Source organism: Nyctibius grandis, chromosome 8 (genome assembly GCF_013368605.1).
Source record: "Nyctibius grandis isolate bNycGra1 chromosome 8, bNycGra1.pri, whole genome shotgun sequence".
NCBI lineage: Eukaryota > Metazoa > Chordata > Aves > Nyctibiiformes > Nyctibiidae > Nyctibius > Nyctibius grandis.
Genome location: NC_090665.1, coordinates 37459815 through 37483554, shown reverse-complemented (window position 1 = coordinate 37483554; position 23740 = coordinate 37459815). Strand labels below are relative to the sequence as shown.

Sequence of the window (23740 nt, the reverse complement as noted above, 5' to 3'; positions counted from 1 at the left end):
AGCGGGCAGGGAGGGGCGCGCGCCGCTCCGCTCCGCTTCCCCGCGGCGCCGGGCCCGGGGAGCCGGGAGGGGGGGAAGGAGAGAGGCGGCCGGGTGGGTGTGAGTCTCGTTTATGTCGGGGCGGGGGGCGCGGCGCAGGGCGGCCCGCGCGGCTCCCAGCCGCTCATGAGCAGGTAGGACTGGTTGGCGATGTCGGTGCTGGGCAGGCGGCCGGCGGCGTGCTCCGGCGGCGGGGCCGGTGCGCCCGCCTCCCCCCGCGGGCCGGGCAGCACCTCCAGCAGGCAGGGCAGGACGGCCTCCTCCGGCGGCTGCTTGTAGAAGGCGTTGGCCTGGGGAGACAGAGGGGGCGCGGTGGGGGCGGCCCTTGGAGCTGCCCCGTGGGGGCTCGGGCGCGGTGGGCCCGGCCCCGGCCGCTCACCTGGCCGTGCTTGCCGCTGTCGCGGAGGAAGCTGCCCAGCGCGCGGTGCAGGTCGGGGACGGGGGGCCAGAGCTTCTGCTTCACGTTGCTGGGAGAGGGGAAGGGGGCGTCGAAGGCAAAGCCCAGTCCCGGGGTGCCCTGGCGCTCCTGGGCAGGGTGCCCAGGCCTGGTGCTGGAGCCCCCCGCCTGCCCCAGGCGCAGCCCTTACCTGTAGAGGGAGGGGAAGGTGCACCGCAGCCCCAGGAGCACCGCTGTGAAGAGCAGCGGCACCACCGTAATGCTTGGGATGATCCAGCCTGTGTCGAAGGAGAGGCGCTGGGACCTGAGCCCTCCCCAGACCTGCCACCACGGAGCCCTTCACAGCCCCGTCACCCTCTGCTCCCCATCGCATTTCCAGCACCCTGGGTCTCCTGCTCTCGACCGTGTGGCTCCTCTAGACATAGTCACTTCTCCTGCCCCGACCCTTACCCGCATCGGCCATGGCATCAACCACGACAGGTTTGGACCAGGCGCTCCAGCTGCCCTGGTACCACGGCCCGCTGGGCTGGGCCCGCACCTGGGCACGGTAGCGGGCGCCTGGCCGTAGGTCCAGGACTTCTCTCCTGGCTGCCCGTGGGACCTGCAGGACCTGCAGGGCAGAGGCGAGCTGGAGATGATGGCTGCTGCGGGGCGGCTGAGGAGCAGCGCTGGGGTGTGGGTCTGTCCTGCCTGACCCCACCTGGGCCATGTGCTGGCCGCGGAGGTGGGCAGGGCTGCTCTTGGGAGCCCCGGCCATGCCTCACCTTCCAGTCATGGCTGTTTTCCACAGCGTAGCGGACCTGGTAGTCCAGCTGCTCCGTCAGCACCTCCAGGGGCGGCAGCCACTGCAGGCTCAGCCGGCCCTGCGACACCGTTGCCTGCACGAGCTGCGGCGCATCTGTGAGCACTGTTGGGGACAGGGACGTGTCACTGTCATGGAACATGACATGGGACACTGCGTCCCCTGCCAGCCGGGAATGGGTAAGGGCAGGGGCCGTGGTGGTGCTGGGACTCACCGGCCTGGTGCAGCCAGAAGGGCTCCTTGAAGTAGCTAAGCATGGGCAGTGCGTGGGGCCGGGTGACGTTCACCAGGACGGAGATGGCGCTGCCAGCCCTGGGCTGGAAGGTGCAGGCGTGGGTGCCCTGTGCCCCCACACTCGCCTCCTCGCACTGCTGCCATGCATCTTCCCTGCGCGAGGAGCGGGGAGCCAGTCAGCCCTGCTGTGGTGGCCCCACTTCCCTCGCCCACTGCCAGCCCTGCTCTGGGGCCACCCCGTCCCCGCGGCCAATGCTGCCTGGCTCCTCCGGCACCTGCCCAGGAAAGCCAGTGCTGCCCCTGGTCAGAGGGGCAGCATGGCCAGGAGCAGTGGTGGGGAGGTGTGAGGTCGGTGGTGGTAGGTCAGGGCACAGAGCCAGGTGGCACAGCGTGGGATGTGGGACACAGAGCAGGGCTGGCGGTCCCTGGGATGTGCTGCCCCTCCGCCTGGGCGCCACATCCCGGCCATGCCCCTTACCTTGTGCCGGCCCCACTCGGGGGTGCCCGGTAGAAGAGCTGGTGGGAGCTGAGGGGCTCTATAGGGTCCCAGCTCCACTCGCAGCGCACGTGCCGCAGGTCAGGGGTGCTGCAGCGCAGCCCGATGTCTCCTGGGCAGGCAAGAGCCAGGGCAGGGAGGGGGCTGCTTACCTCCAGCCCCCCAAAACCGAGGTGCTGCACCTCGCCTACACCAGGACCCCCCACCCCTCGCAGCCCCAGATGTAGGTGCCTCCCCGCCATGCCAGCCAGCACCCTGGCGGTGGGGATGGCTGCTCACCGGAGGAGCGGGGTGTCTCCGCAGCCACTGCCTGCGACCAGGGCCCCCAGACGCCATCCATGGAGGTGCCATCAGGCTTGCTGCGCACCTGGATGTGGTACCTCACCCCTGGCCGCAGGTCCCGGAGGACCACCCAGGTGTTGGCCTGGACCAGCCCCTGCAGGAGAGGGGCCAGGCTGGGGAGCAGCTGCGGCCCCCGAATCCCCCTGCCCATCCCTGGCCCCTCTGTGTACCTGCCCTGCTGCTGGGGAAGCTGCGGCTGCCCCGGCCGTGGGTGCGTGGGTGCTGGTGGCTGGCTGGATGGAGGGGTCCCCAGGGCGCTGCCCGCTGGGGTCCAGCACGGTGCTGCAGGGCGTCTCTGGGGAGCTGGCAGGGCAGCACCGCACCTCGTAGAGGAAGAAGTTCAGGTAGTCGGCGAGTGGCGGCTGCCACGACACACAGAGCTGCCCCGCAGCCCCGGCCCAGCGGGCCGTGATGTTCACAGGAGGGGCAATGAGACCTGTGGGGAATGTGCCGGGTGTTTGCCCTCCTGCAGCAGCCCTTGTGTGGGATCCTCTGGTCCTGCCAGGGGACACCCGGCAGTCCCCCTGGGGCCGCCTTCATGCCCAGTGTGCAGGGCGCAGGGTGCTGCCAGCCCCCGCGGCAGGCAGAAGGGCAGGGGACCCAGGTCCGGGGACTGTGCCGGTGTTGCACGGGTGTTGCCTGGCGGGAGGGACTCACCCACCGCGTCCACGCTGAGCTCCCGCCAGTACTTGGTCTGGTTGGTGGTGGCGTCCAGGACGCGGAGGTGGAGCTGGGTGAAGAGCCGCACGTCCTGGCCAGGGAAGACACAGACGTGCCGTGTCCTGCCGGCCCCGTGGCGCCACATGGAAATGTTGCACGCTGTGGGCATGTCCCTGAGGAACGGAGAGCGGGGTCCTGCAGCACCCCATGCCTCCTGCCTGGGGCCAGGCTGGAGGAGAGGGGACCTGGAGCACAGCACCGAGACCAGACCTCAGTGTCACCAGCTCCTTCCCTGTGCCCCCATCCACTGCAGGGCACCATCCCCATGTCACTGAGGGGCAGCCACGGTCCCAGCCCTGCCACAGGGTGTGTGGCGGCTGCTACCTAGCTCCCGTGGGCTCTCCACCATCTCTCCTTGCAGCAGGGAGCCACTGGAATGGCACAGAGAGCTGCGGCACCCTGACCCTGCTGCTCTCTATGCGGGCAAAGGGGAGGCTGGGCTGTGTCCCCACCACCTCCTACCTGCTGTACCAGTAGTAGAAGTGGCATGTCCCGTTCGCTGCCTCCTCCTCATCCCAGAAGCAGGTGAGGTCCTCGAAGGAGCGGGAGAAGCAGAGGATGTCCTCGGGCACCCCTGCCAGCAGCGCAGCGTCTGGGAGGAGTGCGGGCATGAAGGAGCCCCTGGATACAAGCCTATCCCTACCCCACCTGCGTGCCCCCGCCGCATGCCCGCGGGTCGGCTCACCCCCGAGGCCAGTCTGCGTGGGCACCCGGGGCAGCATGGATGTGGATGTGGCGCAGATGCCCTTGGCCAGCTTGGCTTGGCCGGCGGGATGCAGCACAGGTGCCAGCTGCTGGCTCGCACTGGGTCCTGGCTGGCAGCTCGGCTCCCCACCGGCCAGCCCCACTGCTCCCCCCTCCCCAGCACGCAGGGTCCTTTGGGACAAACAAACATCCCAAAATAGCCCTGCGGTCAGAGTGGGGCTCGGGGCCTGGCCCTGGCGATCGGGGGGAGCACCCCTGCCTTGCTCACGCCGGAAGGCGCACGGAAGCAAGATAAGGAGCAGCAGCGCCCCGGGGAGAGGGAAGGCCTCGGGGCTGGCGTGGGGGCGTGTGGTCCTGAGCAGGGGGGGATGCTCCCACCCCAGCCGGGCGACTGCTTGGGGGGCGGTGGGTTTCTCTGCCCCACTTAGCAAGCTACCCTCCTTGTCATTGCAGGTGTGAACTGGGATGAACTGGAGCATCACACCCTGCAAGATCTCCATCCCAAGCACCAGTGGCTTTGTTGGCGTGTGGACGCCTGTCCTCGTTGTCAGGGAAAAGGGGACAGCCCCAAGATGCAGATGTGTGAAGCACAGGGGTGGCCTCGCTGCCCCCAGCATTGCTCCAGCACTCCCTTCTCCCTCACTGCCTCTGCCCGGGGACCTGCTCCAGCCCTCCTCCTCCTCCTCTTCCTCCTGGGATGTGCATCCTTCCCCAGGGGCTGCCCCCAGCTGCAGGACTCCACAACAAGCCTCCCGCCAGTGCCTGGCCCTGCTCCATGTGCTGAGTGCATCCGTTCTCTGCTACACACCCTCTGCACTGCCAGCTGAGCCCTCTGCTCTCCCTGTCCCTTCCCTTGCCCTGACCCTCCAGCCCCCTTCCTCCTTTCCCACCCCTGTGTTGCCTTCCTCCCCCAGCCCACGTCCCCTCTCTGCAGACCATAGCCCCCCCACCTGCTCTTCCCTTTTTGCACCCCATTGCCCCCACCCCAGACCTCATCCCAGCTATGTGACCCTCCCCAGCTCCCAGCAGCAGGGGATGGAGTGGCCAGGTCCCAGCAGCCCGGTGGCACGGAGACCCATGGCATCGGTGGGAGGCCACGCTGGCCCTTTGGGTTACCAGAGCATCTTTGCTGGGTGCAGGCTGTTTCCTAGGCAGAGCGGCTGCACAGCTCTGCAGCTGCATCAGCTGCACTTGAGCAGCGGCTTTGGGGCACGACAATGCCGCAGAGGCTGTGGGCAGAGGGAGGACGAGCCCAGCCCCATCCTTCCTCCCACTGCCCCTACGGGGGTGACTCAAAACGCGCTTCTGAGCCTGCCATGGCCGGAGACCTGGGGCGGGGCTGGAGAGACGAGCAGGAGATCAACAGGATTTTGTTCAGTTAATGCTTTTTATGGCATTATAGAAAAAAGGACTAAGGAGGGGCCTAAAGAAAGCATGGACAGGCCTGAAACGGGGCAAAGCTGGGAAGCGGCTCTGCCAGGCACAGCGAGCCAGGCTGGGGCCAGCTACTGGCTGAGCCAAGGATGCTCGGTGGGGCAGTAAGATCATGGCGAGGCCGGCACGGGAGCACTGGGATCAGCCTGGCAGTGCCACAGCGTTACCCACTGTGCAGAGCCCTGCCATCAGATGTTAGCTTGAATTTTGGTCTGACCCTCATCACTGTAACTCTGAGAGCTTTTGATGAGCAGGGAGCCCCTCTGCCACCTGCGTGGGGCTGGGAGCCACAGGCTGCCATCCCAAAGGGGTGCCTGGGGGCAGCCAGGCCCTACCCGCAGAGAGCGGGGATGTCCCTTTTCTCCAGGCACCCCAGGGTGTCCCACGAGTGAGAAGGGGGCTCCATTGCCCACCTTGAACACCCCCTGCCCACTCTCCTGGGATGCCCCCTCCCCAGCCCTGTGGATTCTGGCTGCTGTACGTGCTCGCTGCCCGTGCCTGGCATGCCAGCTCCTCTCTGGCCCATCCTTTGGGGGAGAAAATGGCCCCAAGGACCTACCTTGGGATGTCACCGGCTCGCGGGCCAACCGTGGGCTGTGGAGGCTGAGGAGGACGGCAGGGAGCAGCGAGAACAGCCAGCCCCGGCACAGGCAGGCTGCCATCCTGCACCCCGTGTGCCGGGGCCGCGCGTGCCGTGCTCGACCCTTCCCAGCGCCCCGGGAACTCCTGCGGCTCCTCCAGGCGATACCTTTATCTGGGAAGTGGCGGCTGTGCAGCTCAGGAAGCCTGGCTGGAGGCTCCCCCCGCCCCATCACCGGCACTTCCCCGTGCCCAAAACCACGATGCCGCGGCCCCTCCGCCGCCAGCCGCAGTGCCAAGAGAGACTGCTCCTATCAGATAGGCAGCACGTCCTGCCCTTGTGGCTACCGGCACGCTGGGAGGCTGGAGGAGGAAGAAAAACAACCCCTGAGAAACCGGGGAGCCCCCCACATAGGGCAGGCAGGGTGGGCAGGGCAGGCTGTTGGGGCTGCAGGAGCATGGGGGAGCGTGGGGCATGGGGCGGCTGCTCTGGCTCCATCCCACCCTGTGCTGCCTGGCACCGGTGTGCACCGGGTCTGCTCTGCGTGGCCCAGTGGCACTGTCCCCGTGGCTGTGCCGGGAGGAGGGCTGCAGTCACGGGGGGCATTGGCAGGACCCTCACAGGTGGTGGTGGTGCCCGTGCAGGAGCAGGGCGCCATGGTGGGGTCCCACAGGCATGCTCAGCCTCGTGCCAATCCACCACGGCCGCTCGGTGCAGGTGGCCAGAGGGGTGTCCCACCCTGCCAGGGCACAGCACTGGGGAACACCAGCCAGGATGCGAGAGGCTGCTCGCACATGTGTCCCCACCGCACCAAGGGCGGGTTGGCGTCTCCTCACCCTGCAGCAGCTGGGGACAGCACCGGGGGCACCGAGGGGAGACGGGAACAGCCAGCACCAATTTGTCACAGTCAAATTTTGTCAAACCAGTCCCACTTCCTTCTCCACCCGGCTACTGGGCTTTGTCATCAGGGAGGCAAAAAGCAGAAAGCCCTTGGTTTGAGCAGGGCTGGTGACACTCCTCAGGTGCCGTTCCCGGCTGGCAGCAGAGGAGGTGCAGGGGCAGTGGCACATGCCTGGCTGCCTGCGAGGGCCGGTCCCCATCACTGTTTCACTGGGGACCTCGGTGATGGGGCAGAGAGGCTGCTTACTAACGGCTGCGGTTTGACACCAAAGAGCACTGAAGGCCAGAATGGGAAATCAAAATGGTATTGACAGGGTTGAAACACCTTCTGGGGAAAAAGAACTCTTGCCCAGAAGAGCAAATGCCAAACACATCTACCCTGGGATGGGATAATGGGCTCTGGCTTCCCACGGACTGCAGAAGACAACTAGACGGGCAGCTGGCTGGCATGCCTAGGGCATTAGCAAGCTGAAGACAGCGAAGATGAAGCCCACCAGCTGTCAGTACAACAAACCGCAGCAGTGCAGGATGAGGGACCACAGCCTGGGGCAGGAGCTCCCACGGGAGGGTCAGTGCAGAGCCCAGGCGATCCTCGAGGGACCGGCACGTGAGAGAGACTCGCCCCAGTGGCACGCATTCGAGCAGGCTGGTCGAACACAACGGTCCCTTCGCAAGAGGTGGGAAGTTACCCGACAGCCTGGCCCAGCGCTGGGCAGGTGCCAGCTGGCCGGGGTGGGAAGGGTGCGGAGCCACACAGCCCTGTGGGCACTGGCCGGAGGAAGGGGCCGTCCCCGTGAAGAGCAGCCAGTGGAGGGGAAGCTGCAGGAACAGTTTTCAAGCATGTGAGAGGTGGCTGCGCAGAGGAAGGACATGGTCTGTTCTCCATATCCCTTGGGGACAGGACAAAGTCTTCAATTGCAGGGGGGGAGATCCCAGTTGGATACTAAGAAAACCCATCCCTATGGCATGATGAGACCTGGGGCTTGTGTGGGGGTGCTGGGGCATCCCTGGGTCAGAGGACCCCAATGGGGACAGGATCCCGAGGAGTGCCCACCGCGGCAGCAGACCATCGGGACCCCACATCCTGTTCCCCAGTGCTGTCAGTGGGGCAGAGTTGGGACCTGTCCTCTCCTCCTCTGGACCCAGCTGCCCATTGCACTATGTTTATTGTCCGTAAGGCAGAGCTGGCACCTCCAAAGGGTTACTGCAGAGCTGGAGGCTGTGCACAGCCAACGCTGTCCCTTGTCCCTTTGCACCACTGGAGTGGCCCTGTCCCATGCCAGCAGTGATGCTCACAGCCCTGCTGGCACCACTTCAGGCTCAGAGGACGTCGAGAGCTGCAGGGCAGGCAGCTGCCAGGTTGCTGCTTCCCCTCTCGCCCCACAGCTTGGGCATTTGTGTCCGTGGGCTCAAGCAGCAGCACCCTGGCTCCTGAGAGAGCCCCTCTCCTGCCTGCTCTGCTCAAACACCCGGCTGCTGCTTGTGCTTGGGGGCCATCCCAGCATGTCCCCCAGCAGTGTGGAGCTGTGTCAACAGCCGTCGGCGTGCCAGTGCAGCCAGCACACGCTGGGTGGGCAGGGAGGGGATCACACAGTCCTGCTGCAGGGAAGGCACTGTTGGGAAGGGGCACCGGTGTTTGGCTGCTCGGCCCTGAGGCAGGGAACAGGCAGCCCCTCGTCCCCACAGAACTGTCCCAGCAGGCTGGGGCCAGCATTGCCCCTCTGCGCGGTGCCAGCGCAGCCTCACGCCTCCTCGGCGGTGGCATCAATCCCCGCGTAGGTGAAGTTCTCGAACAGGGCCATGTTCACGTACGCCTGCGGGGGAACCCCAGTCAGGAGCTGGTTGTGACGGTGTCCCCATTTACCTCCCATCCCCGCTGGCACACTTGCAGGCGCTGTGCCCTGGGGGGAGGTGATGGGGCTTCCCACACCCAAAAAGTGATGCTGGGGTTACCCCCATGCGTGGTGGGGTCACCCAGGTTCTGCTGCTGGATGCCTCCCTGCTGAGCCCAAGGGATGCTCCAGCATTCGGAAAAGCTCCACACAGGGCAGGCATCCCTCCCACCGAGCCGGGGTGACATGGGTGCCCTGCACCCAGCCCTGCCACCACTGCCACTCACCTTCCTGGCCTCCAGCATGCGGATGAGCTGCATGGAGATCTGGGCGAAGGGCGGGCGCTCGTAGGGGCGGTCGCGCCAGCACTGCCGCATCAGCTCGTACCTGGGGGCAGAGAGCCGGCAGCGGCTGAGCGAGCACGAGGGGAGAGAGGGCAGAAAAGCTGTTTGTGGGAGATGGGGGGAAGCAAGGAGGAAACTAAACCTCTGGAAGGGTGTTTGGTGTGTAGGACCCCAGCTCACCCCCCAGACACGGTGCAGAGGGGAACCAGGCAGGAGCTACCGCAAGCTGGTAGGAGCCCGGTGGGGCAGTGGGACAGGGGGACACGGGTGCTGCCATCAGCCAGGGCTCTCTGCCCACTTACACCTCGTCGTCGCAGTTGCGCGGCTTCTCCATGCGGTAGCCCTGGGGCAGCTTCTCGTAGAGCTCGGCACATGTCATCCCGCAGTACGGCGTCCCCCCTGCAGCCAGAGACACACAGCTGGCTGTGGCGGGATCGGTCCCTGGGTGTCCCCTCTGGAGCTGCAGGAGGACCAACCCTGCAGGGACCTTAGTGGAGTCAAGGGACACGGAAGAGCCTTACCCAAGCTGACGATCTCCCAGAGCAGGACGCCGAACGACCACCTGAAAGGGCAGGAGCTGAGGCTGTGATGGAGCCTGCCCCCAGCTGTGCCCTGTTGACAGGCATGGGGCAAAGCCCCGGGTGGAGCAGGCAGCTGGGGCTTGGGCTGAGCCGGCAGCTCCCCAGGAAGATGCATCAGCATCACCTCCTGCCCTTGCCGCACCCAGAGCAAAGGCATAGCCGCACTGACCACCCCGGAGAGGGATGGAGGTGGCCGCAGCTTTTCCCCAGCCCTAGTGCCCCTGCCTGCAGGACTTACACATCGCTCTTGGTGGTGTACACGCTGTAGTTCAGGGACTCGATGGCCATCCAGCGAACCGGCAAGCGGCCCTGGGGAAACAGAGAGTAACGGTCAGAGGAGGGGGAATGCCCCACGGATGGAAGGCAGCCGTGACCCAGCCAATCCTGGCATGGTGGGTCATTCCTGCTGACAGCGAGGGTCCTGCCCACTGCATTGGTGCAGGCCCCATGGAGATGCTTTGCTCCTGCCTCACCATCGTCTTCTTCACGTAGACCTCCTCCCCTCTGGAGAGGCCGAAGTCGGCGATCTTGGAGGCCAGGTTTTCTCCCACCAGGATATTCCTGGCTGCCAGGTCCCTGTGAATGAACTGAAAGGGGCCAGCAGTCAGCAGGAGTCACACACTCCCTCCTGCTGGCCCCAGGGGTCTCGCGCCCTGATGGGGAGTCCCCAGGCCCCAGGGGAAGGATGCTCTGGGGGGCTTGCTGGGGATGTACCTGCTTCTCACTCAGGTACTGCATCCCCTTGGCCACGTCTGAAGCAAACTGGAGGAGCTGCTGGGAGGTGAGGGTGGAGGCGGTGCCGTGCTCCTTGGCAAAGGCTGGGTCCGTCTCCAGGACTCGGCTTTTGCGGAGGAAGTCAAGGAGGTTTCCGTAGGGAGCATACTCAATGGCGATGTACAGGTAGCCTGGGGGACAGGAGGAGGCTGGGCTCGTAGGGCTTTCCCCAGTAAAGAGGAATACACAGCTGGGCAGGGACTTTGGTGCTGGGGAGAGGGGAGAGGGGGACAGCCCTTACCCTTGTTCTCGCAGGCACCCAGTAAGTTGATGATGTTGGGGTGATGGCCCAGTTTGCACAGCACCTCCAGCTCCCCGGCAAAGTCCCGATGGTCATTCTCCGAAGCAAACTCTGGAAGAAAGAAGGGATGGATGCCTCAGTCCTACAACAAGGGCCGTTCCTCTGCTGATGGCTCCTGCCCCTTCTCAGCCCTGAGCATGGCCCAGGATGCAGCCACATCCCTCAGCCCACCCTGCCCACCTCCCCACACCGCTCACCTTTCAGCATCTTGATGGCCGCGTTCATTTTCAGGCCGTCCTTTTTGATCATGGCCCTGATGACCTGCCCGAAGTTTCCCTCCCCGATCATGTCCTCAAACTTGATGTCTTCCCACTCCAGGATGGGGTAGCTGAGGGGCTCGGGCTGTGGCTTGGGCCGGCGCGTCAGGGTCAGGGTCCCTGAGTTGAACTGCAGGATGGTTTCTTCCCCCTGGCAGATGGGAGCAGGTGAGGTTAGAGGCACCGGGCACCCCTCTGCCCGCGCGGCAGTCCCGGCAGGGCAGGCGTCGTGGGCAAGGGTGGGCTCCGCACCCTCTCTGCATGGAAGTGAGGTCTGGCTGCATCCGGACTGGAGGCTACGGAGCGTGACCTGGATCGGGCTGGGATGTGGGGAGCTGGGGACACAGTCCTGGCGGGGCAGGCTGCACTCACCGAGCCAGACTGGTATGTAAAGGTGCGGCGCCGGTGGAAAAAATTCTTCTTGATGAGGAAAAGTGCCAGGAGGGCAAAGAGGATGGTGAGGCAGGTGACAGACACGGAGCCGACTATGGCCAAGAGCAGCTGCTGGTCTATTCCTGCCTGCTCGGTGCTCTGGCTGCCCAGGCTGGGTGGCACACTCAGTGCTCCTGCCAAAAGAAGAGATGAAGGGTCGTGGTCCACGGCCGAGCCCTGCCCAGGCTGCATGGGTGGCCGAGCACTGAGACTGTGGCCCTCTCCTAGCACCCCGGAACGCCATGAAGACACCACAGATGCATCCTGATCTCCCAAGGCCATGGTAGCACAGGGATGAGGGTGTCACTGCCTGGGCCCTGCCACCAAACCTTCCAGTTTCTAGACCTCCAGCCAGCTCTGGGTCCAGCCATCAGCTCCTCCTGTGCCGGCTCTGCCCTGCTCCTCTAACCCCTCATGCACCGTGTCACCTTCTGGCCAAGGCAGAGCCACTCTGTGGGTGCGGTACTGTCACCATGCCACCCCTGCCCCATCAGGACTAGGAGGGGCAGGATTTCTGAACACTCTCACAAGTGTTTTGGGTTTGGGCTACAGCTTCAGAGCTGCTCTGGTCACTCTTTGCTGACCCAGATGCTCCAGCAGAGCCATGAGCCTCCTGCCTGCTGGGACACCCCACTCACCATCCCCCAGAGTCTTGGCTTTCACAGGCTGGCTCCACTCCCCTGGGACATGGGAGTTCGCCCGAACGCGAAACTGGTAGCTGGTGCTGGCGTTGAGGCCCCCGATGATCTTGGTGGTCTCAGCGCCACTGTCGGTGTCGATCCACTGGGGCTCGCTGGTGGCCCCCACCTGCTGCAGCTCCACGATGTACTTGGTGATGCCCCCGTTGGGGTACTCAGGGACCTGCCAGGAGAGCCTGATGGCGGTGTCAGACACAGATTCTGCCGAAAGTGACCGCGGGGAGGAAGGCCCTGGGACAAGGAGAGGAGAGTGTCATCCCCAGGACAGGGCTCCTGGCACTGCAGAGGCTGAGCGCTGGCTCGAGGACCAGACCCCATGGATTGCAATGGCAACCAAAGCCATGCCAGGTTTGAGGGACCTCCAGGGACCCCTGTCGCATGCTTAGGTGGAGGCAGGAGGAGGTGGACATGGACCCCGGGCTGGGAGCAGCTCTCTGGGTACAACAATGGGACAGGACTGCACCTGCAAACACTCCCTGAGGCTATACGTCTCTGTATTGACTAGCTCTTGGGATATTTTCTTTCTTCAGCTCTCCCTCACACGCAGCAGGTTTTGAGTATCTTATCATTCCCACCACCTCCTCTGAGCCTTCTCCATCCTGCCCACATCCCTAAACCCAAATCTCCAAATCACACAAAGCTCTTACAAGCAGAAAGTGGAGAAGCCCTCACATCCTCCAAGCCTGATGCCCATGAGCCTTCCCAACATGTAGTGGCCAGCACTGAGCCTCACTCACTCCTTCCCCCTTGGTTGGTCAGGCTGATGCTGCATCTCCCCATGGTTTCCCACCTATGTGGGGGTCTGCATGTGTGCGTGCCCCCAAGAGGGGCTGCAGATCTCCCCAAGCCCTAGTGACTGTCCAGCAAAATTACCAGGCAGTGAGGTTAAAGTGAACCAAAGGGATATACATTTTTCATACAATGTATAATTATATTGAGGAGCTTGTTGCTACAGGGTGTTGTAAAGGCCACAAGCATAGACAGGCCCATCAAGGCTTGGGCAAGGGCGTGGAGGACAGATCTGTTTGTAAGCGTCACTTGTGATGGCCTGAACATCATGTTCAGCTTAGGATGTTTCTCAGTTGCTTGGTACTGGAGGCTGAGCAATTTAGCAAGGAAAGGAGGACCCATTTTCCCCCAAGCAGCTGTTCATGCACTATCAGAGGTGGGATACAGAGCAGCCAGACCTGGGGAGAGTTACTGTTACATTTAAAACTGATTTATCATTGTAATTCCCCGTAATAATTCCCTGTGTGCTGCCAGACCCACCTTTGCTGTTGATCATGACCTTGTAGAGGTCAGAGGGGGGCCCCAGGCTGGCGCAGTGGTAGACCAGCACCTCCAGCCCGTACTCCTTGTTGAACTCCAGGTCCCCAATGCGGGCGGAGTGCACGGAGATGGATGTGATGTTTTTCTCACAGACCAGCCGCCTCGCAGAGTCAAAGAGGTGGACGATGAACCCATGTGCTGGCTCATGGTTACTTGGCAATTTCCAGTTGACATGAAGTGTGTTTTTCTCCTCTATGGACCAGCCTTCGATCACAGGCTTGACTGTGGGCTCTGCGAACAAAAAGGAAGCAAAACCTCATGCGCAATGTTAGGGGTAGGGTCAGTGTTAGGGTCAGGGTCAGTGTTAGGGTCAGGGTGTGGGTGAGGGACATGGGGGCTCACCAAGGCACTCGGTCACCATGATGGCCTCGGGCCCCTTGCTGCCCTCCCCACCATCCCCTGGCCGGCTCAGCTGCACCTTGACAATGTAGGCGGTCACTGGACGGAGGTTCATGAGGGTGATGTTCTCACTGTTGTCCACTGTTGGCCAAGAGGACGTGTCAAAGCCATGCCCATGACCGACACTCTGGCTTACCACTGCTGTCCATCTTGGCATCACTGCAGGGGTCCAAGGATGGAGACCTCTGCCCACCCCAGACCCCCACTGGCTGGGGCAGCCATACCCTTCTGCCTGGGTCCTACCTGTGTCCCTCTTCCCCCAGCAAACACGTACCCACAATGGATGACCATGCTGAGGTGTCGTCCTTGGGCTTGTAGAGCAGCTTGATGGAGACAATGGGTCCATCGCCAGAGAAGCAATCCACAGGTGACACCACGAGCTGGCGGCTCTGCTTGGCCAGCAGCCGGGGGGGGTTCAGAGGTGCTGGTGGCACTGGGAGTGAAGGAGGGAATGACACTAGTGGGACCGGGAGCAATGAGGAACAGGGTGTGGGGACATCCACCACCTCTTGGCTCCTTCCAGCTTTGTCAGGGAAGACTTCTATCACCACTCAAAACTATCTGCTGACACTGCCGCACACGACAGGTGCCACCCAGTCTTGGGGGGGGGCAGGTTGGCATTACCACCCTGTGCCATCAGCCTCCTCCAGCAGCCCTGGCTCGTCCCACTCGTGCTGCCGCCCTTTTCTCACCTCGGATGTTGACCTTGACTTTCCGGCTGTCCTGGCCCCCAGTTGTGGAGACCCGGCACTCCCAGAGCCCTGTGTCCGCCTTTGTCAGGTGCCGCACCTGAAACTCGCAGGTGATCTGCCCTGGCTCGATGATGGCTTTGATGAGCTGTGGGCACACAGTGTGTCATCAGCTGCCCAGCTGCTGGCCTGGAGCTGCCCAGCAAGCTGAAGGGGAAATGGGTGCTTTCGGGGGAGCTGGCAATGTGGGTGGGGGCCAATGTGGCGGTGGGGCGAGGACACGGGGCAGTGGGGAGCGGGTGCCAGGCAAGCAGTGGTACCTTGAGCACGGTGCCATCAGCCTTGCGCAGCTCCACGCTGTCACTGGCAGGCAGCGGGTTGCCGGTGGCCACGCAGCTGACGACAGGCTCCGAGCCCAGGTTGAACTCCAGCTCTGAGGCCAGTTGGATGATCTGGGGGAACCGGTCTGGCACAGAGAAATGGGTGTTAGGGCTGGCCTCGCTCCTCCCCAGGCGTGAGAGAGGCTCGCACATTTCCCCAGTCCCAGCTGCAGCTGGACCCCACTGCCGGGGGGGCCGGCGCCGGGTGCTGCGATCCAGCCCCGATCCCTACCCCATGTGACAGGCTTGGCAGCGCTCTCGGCACAGGTAATTCCGGGGGGACACACTAGACTCTCCCCTTGCAGCACCCTGTTTTCCATAGGGTTGGGGGTTATTTCTGCAGGCAAGGGGGCCAGCTGAGCTGTCTGGCAAGACCAGTAGCCAATGGCCCTCCCAGTCACTGGTGAGGGAGGAGCCAGAACCCACCCGAGGGTGGGGAACAGAAACCCTCCGTGGCCCCACACCAGTCTCACCTGACTTCTCGCAGTGCTGCCCGTGCCAGCCTGCGGGGCAGACGCAGCCGCTGAAGCGGTTACAGCTGCCTCCGTTTCGGCAGGCACATTCCAGGGCACAGTCGGGGCCGTAGTATCCTGGGGGACAGGCTGTGGGAAGAGGAGAGCTCGCTGCTACCCCCAGCCATGGCGTGGGGCTCCACAGCACAGGACCGTGGAGGCAGAGTCCATGGGCAGCTGGTGCAGGCAGCAGCACTGCTCAGCCCACGCTGCCTCTCAGGCCGGGAGAGGTTTGCATGGGCCCTGGAGGAAGCCCAGGCTGGATGGGTGATGCGATGGACGCCCACATCCCCATACCTTGGCTGCAGCGGGAGCCGCTCCAGCCCGAGGCGCAGGAGCAGCCGTAGGGGTCCGGCAGGCAGAAGCTCAGTCCCCTGCAGCCCTGGGCTCTCTGGCACGTCTCCTGGCAGTTGCGGCCAAACTGGCCTTCCTGGCAGGCTGGAAAAACAAGTGTGGTCTGCCCTCACCCGCTGGTCACCCCTGCACTGCTTGTGCACAGCACGGCACCAGCTCAGGAACCTTGAGCCCCGTATTGCCACCCCAAGCTGGCACGGGAGCCACGTGTGCGGAGAAGGTGGATGGTCCTGCCCCGCTCCAGAAACAGGGGCACGGTGGGTGGGGAGGTGCTGGGGATGCATGCGGAGTTTCTGGCCATGGTACCCATGTCTGGGGGTGCAGTGGGGCCCTCGTGCATGCCCTGGGCATGGCTCCTGCTGCCAGGCAGCCCGGCACCTACCTCGCTCGCAGCGGGTGCCCATGAACCCGGGAGGGCAGACGCATTCGCCAACGTGGTCATGGCAGACGCCGCCGTTCAGACAGTCGGGACAGTCCTTCTGGCATGATGGTCCCCATTTATTCGCGGGGCAGGCTGCGGAGAGAGTGGAGGGGGCACAGGGTGGCACCGGGCCCAGGGCCAGGGTACGGCCGCCTGTCCCCACGTCCCGGGGAGCCAGGGCCCCGCTCACCCCTCACGATCAGGCGGTAGAAGGCACTCCACAGCGGGCTGTCCCCCATGAATGTGGCGCTGTAAACCCCGTTTTCGCTCACGCTGACATTGGGGAGTGTCAGGGTGACGAGGTCGCCCCTCACCTCGCCCCGGTCTGTGGTCTGGTAGTAGGTGCCTGCAAAGGGGCAGAGGGTGACCCAGGGCCCCCCCATGCCCCCAGGGCCGGCGCCAGGCATCGGCTGGGAGCAGCCCCGGCCCCACGCCTGTTCTCAGGGCCACTTGCCATTTCTTTTCCACATAACGTCTGTCTCCTTCCTCTTGAGGACCCTGGCAGAGAAGGTGGCTGTCTCAGCGACGTTCACGGACTGCGTGGCCTTCACCGGGAAGAGGTGGGCTGCAGAGGAGGAGGAGCAGGCTGAGCAGCAATCAGCCCCCAGAGCACTCGCACCCAAGGGCAGTGCTGGCACCCCAGACCAGCCAACCCAAAACACGGCCCTGGCACAGCCCAGCACCCACCACGCGTTTCTGATGGGATGTCACGACACACCTCCCTGTCCACCCTGCGTGGGAGCTGGGACCCCCTCGAGCCTCCGCAGGGACAGGCGCTGCCTTCCCGGCCCCTCCAGCCCCCGTGGGCAGAAACCAAGGAGTGGGACGGGGCACCCTGCCCTCTTGCCAGCCCCAGCCCAGTGCGGGATGCTGGTGACAGCAGCCTGGGGAGGTGACAGCTGGGACAAATATGCATGGTGCACCCTGCTTGCTGCCAGCCCAGGGAGGTGCGGAGCGGGACGGCACGGGCAGGTGAGGGGTGGCGAGGGGAAGCAGGCGTGCGGAGGGCTGCACGCCAGCCCACGGGACCAGTGGCCCTGTCATGGCTGTTTTCCTGATTTCCCAGGTGTTGGGGCGTGCAGCAGCAACGAGCTCTCAGAGTGTTAACGTGAGTCAGCCAGAGCCTGGCTTCGAGCACAAACGGGGCTATAAATACGTTAAGGTCTGGGAAACCAAGCCCTGGGTGTGCCGGGACAGACACAAAAGAGGGCACAGGCGGGCGCTGGCTCTCGCAGCCTGCCAGTGTGCCAGCTCGCACACACTAAAAGCAGCCCTGCCAGGTCGGAGCTGAGGCACATCCAGCCCCACGTCCTGCCCCGGCAAGGCCGGGGGCCAGGAGGAAGCGGCACATGTAGTGGGCGCCTGGGGAAGGGCACCGCAGGTCACACGTCCCGGTAATTCCCCCGATTCGCCCCCCTGCCTTCAGCTGTTTGCAGCCCAGGAGCTTCCCGACTCAGGTATTATCCCTCTAGTTGAGATCTTTCTACCACGGACTTTGCAGTCCCCTGTAAAGGGCACACAGACGTGGCCCCTGTCCTGTCTCGCTCTGTCTCACTCGCTGGAGTGAGCGCCCGACATGACCCCACGCGCAGCACTTTGCGTTTACCTGTGCTGAACTGCATCGGCCACCCACCATGGCTCGGCAGCGTCTGCAGCCCCCACAGAGCGCATCCGCCCCTGGGCAGCTCGGGGACAGCAGCTGGCACAGACGCTTGTTCAGTTGTTTGTGACCACAATGAGTGGCACAGGTCCCTGCAGAGACCCCTGTGCCACGCTGGTGGGGACTTCCCCATGTGACAAGAACGACAAATTAACTCCTATTTGTGCTCCCTTTCTTTTAGACAGTTATTTACCCAGGCAGAGACCACCCCTCCCAGCCCCTGGGTGCAGAGTTGCTCCCAAAGAGCCTTTGAAAGGGAATTTTCTTAATTTTCTCTGGAAACCTGAGCAGACGCATCAGCCAGGTCACCCACAGCATCCTCACTGCTGCTGCCCACGAGACCTTCCCACCGCAAACTCACTCTGCCTCTTCCTCAGGTACCACATAACCACAAATTCTGTTCTTTGTTACAGTTTCTACTAATTTGCCTGGTTCCAGTATGGATTTACAGGCCTGTAACTCCCACCCCAGAAAGCTTTTAGGAAAGGCTGGTGTCCCCCAAGCAGCCTTGCTGCCTGCCCTCTGCTCATGCCCCACAGGCAGCGGCACAGCCCGGCTCACGGGAAGAGCCCGGCCTGGCAACGCTAAGCCGCTCCGTTCGGCTATCTCCGTATCGCCCATCTCCTGCTGTCAGTGCTGGCATTTTAGACAGATCCCCCAAGAAGTTTCACCAGCTTCTCTAACATGCACGTGGGTGCAAAAATAAAAGAATTGCGTTATTTTCTGCAATGGCCTCTCTGGATATTTTGAAAAATAGGTTGTTGCCAGGTTTAAGCCCTTCCAAAATTGTTCTTCATGACCTTTTTGGTCTGTTTGACTGTGTTTTTACAGAAAAATTTGCAAAGTTTATCATCCTTCCTGTGTTCTTCTTTGTGCGTGACCTTTTAGGAGATGCCAGCTTTCCTCTAGCAGCATTCCCCACACGCTGCTTCATCACCCTGGCCTGCTTTGGTGCCTTCTTGGGCTTAACAGGAGAGACGATATATGCTGAGCCTCCCCTGTGAGTTCTGCACACAGCCCTCCCTCCCCCTGCAAAGATGTAGGTTTTTTGGGTACTTTTTCCTTTGATCCATCTTCCTCTTTTTTTTTTTAACTTCTCTAAACTAAACAGAGCAACAGCAGCTTGTTGGGCACTTGGAAAAAAGCCGCTTTTTTGGCACTTGTAACTCCCGCAGGGGCTTGGACACCGGCCAGCTCCTCCCCAGCAGTATTTTGGCCTGGCTATGGAGACCCAGGAGCAGAGGGCTGGCCAGGACCCCCCACCATGGGACACCTCATCATCCCAGCAGGACCCCAGAGCTGTCACCTCCCCTAGGAATTATACAGAGGGACACCTGGGGGTGCAGAGCTCCCTGTGGCACTCCTCACCCCCTGCCTCCAGCCGTGCCCCCCACGCTGTCTTCCGGTGCCTCTGCCTTCCTCCCTCGGTGCCTCTTTGCTGCTCAGCTTGCCCGGACTGGCTGGCTCTGTTTCCGACAGGAAAGCTGCCATTTTTGGGTCCAGCCTCTGGCCGAGGACACAGGCTGGTCCCTGCTCCTTGGGGGATGCTTGGACCCCACCAGCAGCCCCTGTTCACCAGCTTGGAGATACTAGAGCTGCTTAAAATGATATGCTAAAGCTGTGTTTTAACATGGGCAGGGAAACTTGTATCCCCTTGTCTCATTCTCAGCAAAAGGTCAAATGTTCTAGCCAAAACTTTATAAATAAAAGCTAGACAGCATCCTGAGGCAAACAGCTATTGCAGAACATTTCAGTCCTAATAGTTTTGCAAAGTCTCAAGCACAGGGGGAGAGGAGGTCAGGGGACAGTGCAGGACACTGCTGCCCTGGGCAGTATCCCCACCGCTGGCCAGCCTGCAGAGGCCCTTTTGGTTTATATGGCCCAAAATGGGAGTGGAGAACAAGAGCCCAGGCCTGGCAGTGCCTCTCATGGAGACCCTGTCACCTGAGCAGCGACATGCTGCTGCGGCATGGTGCTCCCCAAGTGCCCAGGGAGGCTGCTGGAGATGCTCCCCAGTGCTACCTCCTCCCTGGGAACCCATGGTGGGGGCACGAGGCTGGCACAGCTCCCATGGGCTGCCCCCCGCCCTGGTTAATGATTTCCAGACCCCATCGCCTCCTCCAAGGGCACCCAGCTTCCTCTTGGACCTTGCCCTGCTGCCGGGCACCGTTCCCAGCCCAGTCGGCTGCCCACTCTGCCACTTGTCCCTGCACAATTCCCTGGGGCTTGGTCATGCTCCTCTAGCTGAACATCGCTCCCCTCTCCATCCCACCCGTGCCTGCAGACCCCAAACTTATCCCGTGGGTCACCACTGTCCCCCTGCCATGCCAGCTGGCTCTGGGATTGCAAAGCACAGGGCAGGTAGCTGCCATGTGGACCTGGCTGGCAGGTGGGGGGCTGCCCGTCGCCCCCCCCAGCCACTCACCGTTGTGGCTGTTGTGCACATAGACCACCTGGGCTTGCTTGGTCGGGGTGCGCCCCAGGCAGTAGAGGATCCCCACCAGGTCGGCCATGGAGAAGCCCCTGGCCTGGACGTGGTTGCTGCGGTTGCGGTAGTTTTGGAAGCCCGTCTTGGGGTGTGTCATCACGATCTTGTTCTCCCGCTCGATCTGCAGGTAGCTCACGTCACGCTCCCCCATGACACAGGAGAGGAAGAAGTCGGAGTGGGACAGGCTCTGCACGTTGGCAATCAGAGTGATATCCAGGATGGCCCCTGGGGTGGGGGGGAGCATGAGGGTGTGTCATGGCCGGACAAGACCACAGTTGTCCCAGCCCTGCCTCAGGACCAGGGCCCCTCAGCCAGGTGTCGCCCCCTTCCCAGGGCATTTTCCAGGACCCTCACCCCAGCCCAGCAGCCGTGCCAGGGCACAGCCAGGTTGGGTGCAGACCCATCGGGATGGCACAGTGGGCATTTCCACTCTCCTTTTGGAGATCCCCATGGGTTCAGCCCCCTGCCATGAGCCAAGCGTGCAGCAGGATGGGGGTTCGAGGGCCTCTCTTCTCCCACAAGCTGTCTGCGCCCCAGCCCCATGCTGGGGAGAGGCAGGCAGGGGAGGGCACTGCCGGCCTCCGAGATGGCTGATCACAAAGGGGTGTTTCCTCCCTCCGAACCCTGCTCTGATGGCACCACTGAGCTCCCACCGCTGCCTTGTCCCACCAAGCCTCCCCGGGGCAGGGGCTGCACCCTGGGGCAGAGGGAAAGGGGCGATTTACCTGCCAGCCATGGGAGAAGAAGCAGAAGATAAACCTGGAGTCCCATGTCTTTGGAGCGTGTCCCGAATCTGGCAGAGGTCAGAAAATCCCCAGCATGTCCCAGCCACGGGGGTTGGAGCCGGAGGCAGTGGCTGCTTAGGGGCTCTGTGTGAGCAGCGTCTCAGGACCCCTGCTCCCTGCCCGCGCCTCCCATCTCGCCTCCGCCCTGCTGCTCGGTGTCCGGGGCAGCCGGGACCACCTCCTCTGGTGCATAGCCTGGGCACGGCGAGGAAGATTCCCTCGTCCCTGCTTGCTTGGTGGCCACCCAGCTGTTCAGGAGTGGGGCTTGGTGGCAAAGAGGCCACTGAGGTCCTCTGCCTGGTGGCAGTTCTGCCGGGGAGCAGGCGCCCACCCCTCCAGGGCTAGCGCTGCATGCTCAGGGCTCCCCGAGCCATGCTGAACCCCCAGCCCAGCTGGGAGGTGTCCTGACCCCCCTCCTCTCCTGCTGTGCAGAGGGTCTCACGCCCCAGCCCGCCTGGGCAGCAGCATCCCTGTCCCCTCAGCGCAGCCCCGCAGCCGATGGCTGTGGGAAGGGCTCTCTGGAGCAGGGAAAGGAAAGGGGCCAAGGGGCCGTGGCTGGCGGCGGCGGCGGAGCCAAATCCTGTTTCCCATGCGGCGTTTCCTGCTCTCCACCCATTGTTCGGAGATGGCCCTGACTCCAGGAGCCGTTGGGAGCTGCTCCACACAGGCTGTCCCCCAGCAAGCAGCGTGTGGCAATGCTGAGGCCATACACACCTCGTGACACCTTGGCCTCCCACCACCACGAGCCAGGGCACCAAGGCACGGCCCCACCTGGGCTCCATGTTGTGCCGGGCCTGACTCACGCCTGCAGTGACCCATCGCGGGGCCACTGTCCGGATTGAAAGGGGCTGAGCAGGAGCACAGGCAGGGTGACAAAAAGCTGGCCAGACTGCACAGCAGGATAGAAAAACCCTCCACAGAGGGTAGAAAACCCTCCATGTTGCATAAACACGTCTAGGAGGAAGCTGAAAGCAGCAGAAAGCCTGGCTTTCCCTGAGCACTTTCCCATGCACAGCACCAGCAGGGGCACCAGCACGGGCACGGCACAGCATGGCCCCACTGCCCCCCCAGGCCCAGGGTCCCGCACCCAGCCCTCCTGCAAGGCTGCCCCAGTCTCCGGTGGGCTCCGGGCTCTTTGCCTGGCAAACGAAAGGCATTCCCCAGGAAATCACCATAACTTCACCCACCAAACCTGACGCTGCCTCACGAACTGAGCTGTTCCCACGTGAAAGCCAGGGCTGCCAGGGAGCGAGCCTCATGTTTTGGTCTGTCCCGAGCCCATGCCGTATCCGGCCAAAAATCTAAAGCACACATGGAGAGGAAGGGGAAATCCATTCATCGCTTCCGACTATTTACAGCGCGCTCCAGGGCCGCGCAGTACCCACGGCGTGCCGAGGGAGGGATGGCAGCGGGCAGGGGCTCCCCCAGCGCAGCCATGCAGCCACCCAGCCACCCCACAACAGGAGGGATGGAGAGGTGCCAAAAAAGATGGACACCAGATGCAGCTACCCCCATTTGCCTGGAAGACTAAGCACAGTGCTTTGCCATGGGCTGTGCGTAGGCGAGGGGCTCTGCTTCTGGGAGACCCCCGTGGCACTTGAGGCACAACCGTAATGTCAATGTGGAGCATGAGGCCATCCCGCAGCGTGATGTGCAGGGGCTGGGCAGCCAAGGCTGGTCCCTCCTGCCGTCAGTGCCCTCCTGGGGAACCCCACATCCCCATCTGCCTGGCCAACCCCAAGCTCATTTGCAAGTGTGTTGGGTCAGGGACTCATCCCGGCGCTCCGTACAGCTGCAGGAAGGAGACAGATCCACGAATAGATAAATAAAAGGCTTCTTCCCCTGGTTACTGGCTGTAGAGGCCAGTCACGCTCAGAACTAATTGCCATCGTGCCACCACATGCTTACACGTGCTGTGCATGGGGAAGCAACTCGTTCTGTGGTCCCCCTGCAGCACCCAGAGCTGTGAGTTATGATGCACTCTGTGAAATGTCCTCTGACACGAGGATCTGTTTGAGGGCAGGATTATTTACCCAGAACAAACATGCTTTATGGGAAGGCTTTACAACTGCGTGCCCCACAGCGTGCTCCTCCAGGGAGCACAGCATGGCTCTTCTTACTGCCCGAGGGGAACTGGCGCATTGCTTTGCTCTTTTGGGGAATGGGAGCCATATGGGGTCAGCTCTCCACACCAGGTGATGCCCGGGAGATCTCAGGGATCCATTGAGGGATCTGACCCAAGCTGATTTGTCCCTTGCATTTTTTCTAGCAACACCTGGATAAGAGCTGTCTGTCTCTGCAGATCCCTTGGGTTGGAGGTGGGGTAGGAAACCTCTCTGGGAGGTTTTGTGGGGAGACCCAACCAGGACCCTACAGCTCCAGTTTAACCTTATGTATCTCCAGAGGAGGAACCAGGGAGCGGGGCACAGCCAAGCCCAGCCAAAGCAGCTTGCCACACTTGCTCTCCTGTAACATGGAAACTTCCAGCTGCCCAACCCACAGCACACTGAAAGCACCTGAATTTCTGCTGAATTCACAGACCTCAACTTTTTTGCTGAATCACAACAGGCTAAAAAAAAAAAAAGAGTGACAAAAATACCCCGTTTTGTTATCATTTGCACATTCTAATGCACGGCACTGCATGCCAGAAACCATAACGCATCGATACATTTCCTGATAGGAAACACAAACGCCCTGCGAATCCACCGATGGGCTGGGCTGCCGCAGCATTTTCTAGCCCTGCTTTTCTGGCCATTTGTTTTGTTTTATGTGCACAGTGGGTCCCGGGGATGGCCTGCAAGGCCAGGTGAAGGGCTGCCACTGCCAGGCATAAGAGCAGTCCAGGAGCAGGGTGG

The 23740-nt window shown here is 62.7% G+C and overlaps 2 protein-coding genes across 6 annotated transcripts; both read right to left on the bottom strand.

The window, feature by feature from the left end:
- Positions 1–57: 57 nt before the first annotated feature.
- On the bottom strand, positions 58–6079 carry MPL (MPL proto-oncogene, thrombopoietin receptor). Of its 2 annotated transcripts, none has more exons than XM_068405684.1 (12): positions 5729–6079; positions 3493–3622; positions 2968–3143; positions 2481–2746; positions 2248–2404; positions 1951–2080; positions 1453–1625; positions 1201–1343; positions 887–1046; positions 627–714; positions 419–506; positions 58–329 (listed from the first exon to the last, which is right to left on the bottom strand). In XM_068405684.1, exons 1-12 carry the CDS (start codon positions 5979–5981, stop codon positions 111–113), a joined length of 1983 nt encoding a protein of 660 aa, XP_068261785.1. In that variant the 5' UTR covers positions 5982–6079; the 3' UTR covers positions 58–110. The 2 variants fall into 2 exon arrangements, with proteins under 2 accessions (XP_068261785.1, XP_068261786.1); XM_068405685.1 differs by having other exon boundaries at positions 3493–3604.
- A 1719-nt stretch (positions 6080–7798) lies between these two features.
- Positions 7799–21387, bottom strand: TIE1 (tyrosine kinase with immunoglobulin like and EGF like domains 1). 4 transcript variants are annotated; one of them, XM_068405680.1, is made up of 24 exons: positions 20826–21387; positions 20038–20325; positions 16407–16517; positions 16143–16298; positions 15914–16045; positions 15475–15615; positions 15139–15267; positions 14898–15002; positions 14606–14751; positions 14289–14433; positions 13871–14029; positions 13540–13677; positions 13138–13428; positions 11809–12099; positions 10991–11304; positions 10679–10889; positions 10422–10532; positions 10121–10311; positions 9880–9993; positions 9645–9715; positions 9347–9387; positions 9128–9224; positions 8769–8868; positions 7799–8463 (listed from the first exon to the last, which is right to left on the bottom strand). In XM_068405680.1, the coding sequence occupies exons 1-24, from the start codon at positions 20869–20871 to the stop codon at positions 8392–8394; spliced, it is 3600 nt and encodes a 1199-aa protein (XP_068261781.1). In that variant the 5' UTR covers positions 20872–21387; the 3' UTR covers positions 7799–8391. The 4 variants fall into 4 exon arrangements, with proteins under 4 accessions (XP_068261781.1, XP_068261783.1, XP_068261782.1 ...); XM_068405682.1 differs by having other exon boundaries at positions 11111–11304; XM_068405681.1 differs by lacking the exon at positions 14898–15002.
- Positions 21388–23740: the final 2353 nt, after the last annotated feature.